Raw genomic sequence first — 8,459 nt, forward strand, 5'->3', positions numbered from 1 at the left:
TACCATAATAAATGAAATAGAAATATTTTGTTGACAATAAGTCAATGATGCATATATTTCATATCAAATAAGATACAAATGAAAAACTAAACTCTTTGACCTAAAAAAAGGTGAAATTTTAATTAAAAAAGAAATTAAAATAAATAGAAATTAAATTTTCAAATAAGAAAATCATATGAAAATAGATACACATGCATTAGTCATCAATTAAAAAATATTATTAAATTAAACTATATTTATAGAAACTACACACATTTATACGTGTGCTTATATTTTACATAGTGAAGGTAGAATTGACAAAAGAAAAAATATCGATGGTAAACTTGATAATTAAAAAATTATAAATATACAATACAAAAAAGAACTTCAAATAAAAGCATTTTATGTCACTTATATCACTAATTAATTTTTAATTTCAGTTAAAGACTAATGTTATAATAAATGTCAAAAGATAAAATTGGAAAAAAAAAAATTACGTGCAAAAGAAACACAAAGAACAAATACTTAATAGCCAAAGACCTTGTGGTCTAGTGGCATGCGGTGTCTCGGTTAACACTCCCACATGGATGACTAATGTTAGTAGAGCATGGTTATTGTATAGTAACGAGTTCAAAATTATTTTTAGTAACTAGGGAAAGTCATAGACAATACCTGAAGGTGTACACATAAACCCCGTCTTATAACCCCTAGTCAATAAAAGATCCCAATGAGACAAACCTAAATTGTCCATAGTTGATCGATTCAAACTAAAAAGACCAACATGTCACTCCAGCCAGAGTCAAACTTGTATATTTACATATATTCATTTCCTTATATTTTTCAAATTGTTGTTCCCCATTTTTGTACTATATACGTCACCATGAAAATATTTCTTATATTTGCTTCGACTCTGATGAATGTGGTGATTTGATGCTGAAACTGGTAATACTGTAAGATGGGTTTTGCAAACTGTAAATGTAGTCAACAAATATACAAATGATCATTTTCACGTATAGCACCAATATCTTCCACCTCAGAGCCATTACCCGTCAAAACTTTACTTCCTCTCTTCCCAAACCTATTCTCTGCATTCAATTCACACAAAGATTAGGATTCAACACTTGCATATATATATATATATATATATATGGAAAATGACACTTTTTCCCCCGATGTTATATGCTTATAGCACTTTCCCCCTGTGTTATTAAAGTGGCAGTTTTCTCCCTCCCCTCAGTTATTTTAAAAGTGGTTGTTTTCTCCCTTGTAATGTTAAATTGACATTTTTGTCCTTAAAATAACTATTTCATTTATTTTTATTCTCCAATCAATTGTTACTAATATGTATGGAAGATCACGGTTCGATACGAACCTAATCGAACACTGTAGCAATTGAACTTAAATAGTATAGACGGTTACGGTTACGATTCAGAACCGAAAAAATAAAATAAAATAATTGTTAAATTTAGACTATTTTTAAATAAGAAATAAAATTATAAAAATAAATACGTAGTAAATAAATACATAAGTTTTGATTGGCGGTTTAAAATCGAAATTGGAACCGAACCGTACCGATTTATCAAAATAAGTGTTTGATTATTTTCACTATATATGACTGTAGTTAAGTTCCGGTTAACAGTTCAACAGTTATTTAATTTTAAAATTTTCGGTTCTGAGTCGTAACCAGAACCGTCCATACTATTTCGATATGATTGCTACAGTGTTTGATTAGGTTCGAACCGAATCGTGATCATCCATACATATAAATAATAATTTGTTGGAGAAGAAAAATAAATGAAATAATTATTTTTAAGGGTAACAATGACAATTTAACATTTCAGGGGGAAAAGTGCCACTTTAATAACTTAGGGGGGAAAAGTGCTATATGCACATAACATAGGGGGAAAAAGTGCAATTTTCCCTATATATATATATATATAATGCTTCATTGCATTATTAAATCACCTTTAATTTTTCTTCAGTAAATTAAAGAGGATAGGATTTGTTACCTGCAATACTCAAAAGCTCTTCAATGGAATTAGGAAGGTGGATTAGCTTGCCTCTACTTTCATCTTTTAGTTCATCATCATTTGGATGATGCCCATGTATTATCACTCGTGTTAGAAACGTTCCTGTTGATGCAAATGTTGTGTTGTTTCCTGCAAGTTATCAAGAAGATTAATGGTAGAACATGGGAGGAGCTTGGTTGAAAAAATCGATAAGCGCTCCTCGAGCGTTAGGGTAGCGCCTAGGCGGCGATTAATCAAGGCCTAGGTGCCTGTGTATTTTTTTATTTTTTAAAAACTAATAAATATAAATTATTTAATGCTTTAATAGTTAATACTAAAATATTAAATATTAACCAAACAAACATAGTTTAAACAATTTAGGATTATTTCGCTCAAAACAATATTGTTTTGAGTGAAATAACCCATTAAAAAAAAGAACAATATATAGCTAATCGGCCCACTAGGCGGTCTAGTCAGTGCCTAGGATGCCTAGGCCGGTCAGCACCTAACCTAGTCTGTCGGCGCTTAGCGCCTAAGTGGCGATTAATCGGTGCTTAGGCAAAGGGAGGAGGCATCAAATGACAAATGGGAACTTCTCCTATCTATCATGGCTAGCTAGCTGTGAGCTCACTGTTTTGTTGTTGGTTTTGTCCTTCATTGCTTGCATGTCCCGCACCTTCTTCTGCACTAACCTGCAGAGACAAAACAAAAAACATCTTAGGAAGCAAAAGCTATCTTTAATGTAGTTGTTTTGTGTCAGATGATTAACATTGTCACTTGATGGCTGTACAGGTGAACATTATATTTTACCTCATTTTCGTTCGGGTCGCCCAGCAAATCTTTTACAATTGGTATCTCATCCAATTCCTCCTTTTTCAGCCCCTTCAAATGCTGAGAATGCATAAAACTCTCTGTCAGGATGGTGAGTTTTAAATACGCTAAAAGAAAATTAATCTTGTCAGAGTTTAATTAACCTGACAGAAATTGGAAAGAATTTTCTTGCCATCTTCAGTAAGGGGCTGAAGCAATTGCTTGAAATGGTGATGACTGATACGGATGACCTGAGAAAGCCTCCTGCTTCTTACTGTGAATGGCTGTGGGATATTAAAGATCACACCCACTTCCCCAGCCATTTCTGTAGATTTCAATTTTGACAGGAACTGTATGTTTACATAATCAATGGAAGAAGAGAAGACATATGATCAGCCTCACTTTTCTCTTATTTCAATTGTTTCAGTTCTTGTTATTGTATATAATATCCAATCCAAACTGTAACCACTAACCTGTTCTGTGCCATTTATGTATGCTAAAGCATCCTGCAGTTGTACAAGGTTGTTTACTACGATGCAGAAAGAAAGGGAGCCAAAGGAGAAGATTAATTGCAGCAATACTAACCACTTCACCAGATACAATGACATAGAAATCTGTTGGTATTTCATTCTGGATAATGATGTCAACTTTGGGTGGAAAGTATTCTGCTTTTAGTTCACATACCTGTATTTGTAATAACCATATGTAAAGAAACACAGGTCACTACCATATTTTGTTAACATCCCTAGTTTGGAGATCAAGAAATCGATTTCTAGGGGCAACTGCAGCCAAGTTGGTCGGGCTGTTGGCTTAGTGGGAGCAGCCTATTGGCCTTTTTCGTTTGAGCTGATCAGCTATGGGTAACCTAAACTGGTTTGCCTCAGTTTATCCAGTACACACACTCAGGTAATGACTGTGGGTTTTCCTCGTCACTAAAACAAGAAATGGATTTTCATAAAGATGAAAGAAAGATGTTACCAATTGAAGGATGAAGTCCTCAGAAACATCCTTGAAGAGGTAAGTGTTTTCAAGAGTGGAACAAAACAGGTGCTGAGCAATGGCAGATCTTATAGCCTTGGGCAGGTCTTCCAGCACTTGTTGCTGTAACTCTGCTGTCTTAAATTTCAGTGTCACATGAGCCAGCATTTGCTCTTTCAGCCCTTCTGGAAGTCGATTCTTCCTCGCGTATCGCAATGTATTATTGATCGCATCTCTCTGCACACCAAAACCAACCATTATAACCTTTCAGATACGTCTGACTCTAATACCAAATTGAAATATGTACTTATTAGGACTTCTGCAACCTTAATTGTTGGGAAAAAGGATAAATACCATGGTGAAAGTTCTAACTGCACTGTGGACAATGAGATTAGTCATGGTTCCAATCAAGTAAGCTGTGAGGCCAATGTTGAAGAGCATGTAGAAGATGGTGAAGATCTTCTCTCCAGTGTTCACTGCATACAAATCTCCATAGCCAACTGTTGCTAGAGTGACAATGGACCAGTAGGTAGAGTAAGTGTAACCAAGCCATAAACTTCTATCCTTAAAATCTGGAACCTTAGATCCTATCCATGTCCTGTCTGAATCATGGTAGTGAGTGTCAAGCCAGAAGTAGAAGCATCCGGCAGAGTGGACCACGAATAAAGTCACCTGCGATGGATCAAAACAGATAAGGTGTTTGGTAAATAGCTGATAGTTGTTAGCTGATTTGGATTAGTGAATTTGATTAGTTGATAGTATTGACTGATTGTAGAAAGATGTTTGGTAATTAGTTATTAGTTGATAGCTGATTATATGCAAAATGATTTTCTCAAAAAGCTAATCGAAAAAGCTTCTTTGAGTAGCTTTTTGAATTTTAGTTATTTGGAGCACTAAGCTGTTACAAAAAAAAAATCTAATTAACCAAACACTTATATTGGTTGTTTAACCAAGTCAAACAAGTCAAAATTGACTGATAGGCTAATTATTTTTACCAAACATGACCATCATCAAAATAAAGCATGCCCACTTTGGGTCCCCGAGTAGAGTTAGGCTCTATAAGTGCTACTCGATCGAACAGAATCCGTATTAGTTTCACAAAAAAAGAAAGAACAAGTTTTGAGGTACATACACATATTAGCTTGAAAGTCCTTGTCCAGAAGTAGCTTATACGAGTGTCCTTCTCAAGTCGAGAGAAGAAAGCACTGACACGGCGGAGCCGCCATAGTCGGAGCAAGTTGAGAAAGCCAAACACAACACCACGGTGCGCTTTGCCGGTGATTACTTGGTATATGGTTTGGAAGGGAATAGTTGAAGCTATATCCATTGGAAAGCCAAGATATGTAACATACCTTCAACCAACACAAAATATATCTTTCATAATCATATAAAAAGTTATACTATGCATGATATGTTAATTGAATTTGTACTTTATACTAATATAAGTTTCAAAATATAAGATTGAGAAGTGAAGGAGTGATACCTGAAAGCAATTTTCTTATGATCATCCACAAGCAAATAGGTAGATTTGTCCAAGTAAGCCACAAAGAAAGTGAGGATAATATCAATACCAAAAAAAGCATCCACCACCAAGTCAACCGGCTGAAGAGACCCAGTTGCCACCTTTCTAAATGCTAGCTCGAAAGGGGATGACCATGCCGAATATACCACTAAGACCACAAGAAATAATTGCCACACCCTGCAATATTAATGTTAAAATTGAATTGTCGAGTAGCTTGTAGTTCAATGGCATTTCTATGGCTAAAAAAATATGTATGAAGTATGGACAATATTGTAATACATTGTAATAGAGTCAGTAGCACTAAAAAAAAGTTAAAATTGAATTAAATTTGAATCAATTTATTATATTTTTCGGTTAGAAATTAAAAATTGATATATAATATATGTACGTTCACTAACTTTTCTAACAGCCCACAAAGATAATAAGGTACCTCTTTTTTTTTAAGGGATAAGAAAAACTGCAACCACTACTAAACTGACCATGTGTAATAGCTCACAAATTATATGTTTAAAATTTTGTCTTTAATAATATTTTTAATATAGCTTCTAAATATATAAAGTATATACACTAATACTAAACTAAATATTACAAAGAATTGAATTGTAAATAAATTTTCAATTTTTACTAGGTGAATTTTTTGTTCTAAAAATTTTGTGACTATTGGAGAAAAATTTTTAATATTAATATTTCAGCTAAAAATTTACTGGTTTTTGTTTTCTTTTGGTTTTTCTAGATTATTTCTCTATGCTAAATATATAAATTCTTGGAAAAAAAAAATAATATTCCATAATAATAAAAAGAGTTTGATACGTACCGGTATCTACGATCATATGGAGCAATGACAAATCTTCTGAGCTGAACAGATCCTTCACCCATCACAGTACCAAAAGTCGGCAACAGGCTGCTGGAAACTGAGGCCAAGTTTCTTATTTCGCCGCTGGAACGCCGCCGGTACAGCAACGGCATCGGAGACCTCGTCTCCGACAACGGCACCGGCGATCGTGCTTCCGATGAGGCCATCTTTCACAACGGAGATTTCTTATTGGTTTTACGTGTACATTTGTTGCCTGAGTTCACTGTGATGAATAATATATAGCATGGAGACATGGGGTGATGTATAATGTATTATTATTATTTTATATTATATGGTATGTGATCGTTTAATTGATATATAATATGTACTATAAATAACTAATTATTTCATTGTTTTAGAGTTTAGACTTTCGTTTTTGGTCGGTCAGGGCAACAATAACTATAAGATTAGTTAATGTCAAACATAAAGATCTTGATGGATATATTAAGAATGGATCCTGATACAAGAAAATTGACCCGAAGGAAGATGGCGAGTTGACTCAGGCAAGGTCGTCTTTTCGGGAAATGAAGTTTAGCCCTTTAAGGATCAAGCGTTTACAACTCACGCCAAAAGTTATAGACGGTAGCCAAGACGCAACCTATTTCCTTACATATAGACCACCATCACATTGTTTGAGACAGGCTGTGTGCTGGATTTGACCCTTAGAGACTTTACTGACCTCTACCCAACAATCCCCCAACTACCGCGTACTAAACATGACCCCTTTAATTTGATGATCATTTGGAGGGTTCTTATTTTTAAAGGCTTTGAGTAACGCTCTTCTTGAGTTTCCTCCTTCAATTTGATCCCAAAAAAAAATTGTATGATATACAATTTTGTACCATCTATCGCTAAACAAAAACCAAATGGCCCCTTAATTAGTGTATATTTTAATTGAATATATTAAACTCGATCTAAATTAATTTGACTAAATTTCATACTTATTAGTCAAGCATTTTTTTTATCTCTATATCTCAGGTTCATCATGATCTCCATTATTCCATTATTAAAATCAAATGACCCTTTGGTGTATATTTTAAGTTAATAAAGTTATAGAGTATAAATGACTTAGAAATCTTACTAAGGTTCACAATCCAAGCTATCCCCATATTAGAACCAAATGCCCCCTTGGCATATATATACACACTTGTGGGTGGGTGGGTGGGGGGGGGGGTATATTTGACTTACAAATTAAATTTTGCTAACATATAGGTCAAATGTGCAACTAGACATTGTTAAAAGCTAAGATGATAGATAGGTTGCATTATTGTTGTTTGTTAATTATAATGCACTATCCAAGTCAATGAACAATAATAGTTGAAGATGTCACCAAGAGAAAATTTGAATGAGTTTTATAGATATATTTAGACATAGTCATTAATGAAGTGTCCTTGGTATTTCTTATATATAATGTCATCCAACAAAAACTCTTTAATATATTAGATTGTGTCTTTGAAGCTAGAGTAAGACTAACTACATCCCGACAGAGTAAATTTTTATGAGATGCTAGCTACTTATGAACTGATTCAATGTGCTTTAATTTACACAAACTTAATAAGATTTATTTGAATCGAAATAAAGTGATTGAATTGAACTTGAATATGATAATCAATATGAATTCATTATGCATGCCATCAATATGCAAATTAAACCTTAATTAACATATAGGCCGGATATGGGTTTAACATCTTACATTAAATAAAGCATAAATTAAAATAATCAAAGTAATTAATTAAAGACAGTTGACTTTTGTAACAATAATTAAAAAAGAAAGTTGACTTTTGGTTTGGGTTTGCACTAATAATTTCCTCAGCTAAACTTTCTAAAACGGTTTTCGTTCAGTCAAAACATGCATTTATATGTTTACATATTCTTTTTTTTTTTTTTTGGAGTACTACTAACTTTGTTACAATGTGATATTTGTTCATAGCTACTTTTTCAACTTACTGAAGCACAAAGAGTCAACAGTCGCCTTCACTGAGGCTCGAACCCACTCCCAACCACGTGGGAGTGCAAACCGGGTGCCACTAGACCTCAAGGTCTTTGGCTATGTTTACATATTCTACTCGAACTTCTTTTTATATTATGCTATAGATGATAGCGTAAATTGAACCAGGAGTCGCGACTATGCTACAAATACATACGTAGTGAACAAGTAAAAAGACGCTTAATTAGTCAGCCGGTCTGCCAGATGGATAACTGAGTGGACTAAGGCTTTATTGTATTATAGAGTGAAAGAGGATTAAAAGTGGTGTAATGTTACAATATATTGAATATCATAAATGGTGTGATGTTGCAATGTCTTGAA

General features: G+C 33.8%; 1 protein-coding gene across 1 annotated transcript; it reads right to left on the reverse strand.

Annotated features, from left to right (window-relative positions):
• Positions 1 to 596: 596 nt before the first annotated feature.
• On the reverse strand, positions 597 to 6,345 carry LOC116007605 (potassium channel KAT3-like). The gene is made up of 12 exons (XM_031248326.1): positions 6,113 to 6,345; positions 5,260 to 5,475; positions 4,909 to 5,128; positions 4,131 to 4,448; positions 3,777 to 4,013; positions 3,384 to 3,482; positions 3,272 to 3,304; positions 2,963 to 3,148; positions 2,799 to 2,879; positions 2,620 to 2,680; positions 1,989 to 2,138; positions 597 to 1,064 (listed from the first exon to the last, which is right to left on the reverse strand). Exons 1-12 carry the CDS (start codon positions 6,316 to 6,318, stop codon positions 961 to 963), a joined length of 1,911 nt encoding a protein of 636 aa, XP_031104186.1. The 5' UTR covers positions 6,319 to 6,345; the 3' UTR covers positions 597 to 960.
• Positions 6,346 to 8,459: the final 2,114 nt, after the last annotated feature.

Source organism: Ipomoea triloba, chromosome 15 (genome assembly GCF_003576645.1).
Source record: "Ipomoea triloba cultivar NCNSP0323 chromosome 15, ASM357664v1".
NCBI lineage: Eukaryota > Viridiplantae > Streptophyta > Magnoliopsida > Solanales > Convolvulaceae > Ipomoea > Ipomoea triloba.

What these genes read in the sequence shown, in the direction of transcription:
- LOC116007605 (XM_031248326.1), bottom strand. Translation starts at nt 6,318, where the DNA reads ATGGCCTCATCGGAAGCACGATCGCCGGTGCCGTTGTCGGAGACGAGG. An exon ending in CATAAGAAAATTGCTTTCAG is followed by an intron (nt 5,129 to 5,259) that starts GTATCACTCCTT and finishes TGTTGGTTGAAG; the next exon opens with GTATGTTACATATCTTGGCT. An exon ending in AGAGCTTTTGAGTATTGCAG is followed by an intron (nt 1,065 to 1,988) that starts GTAACAAATCCT and finishes AATTGAATGCAG; the next exon opens with AGAATAGGTTTGGGAAGAGA.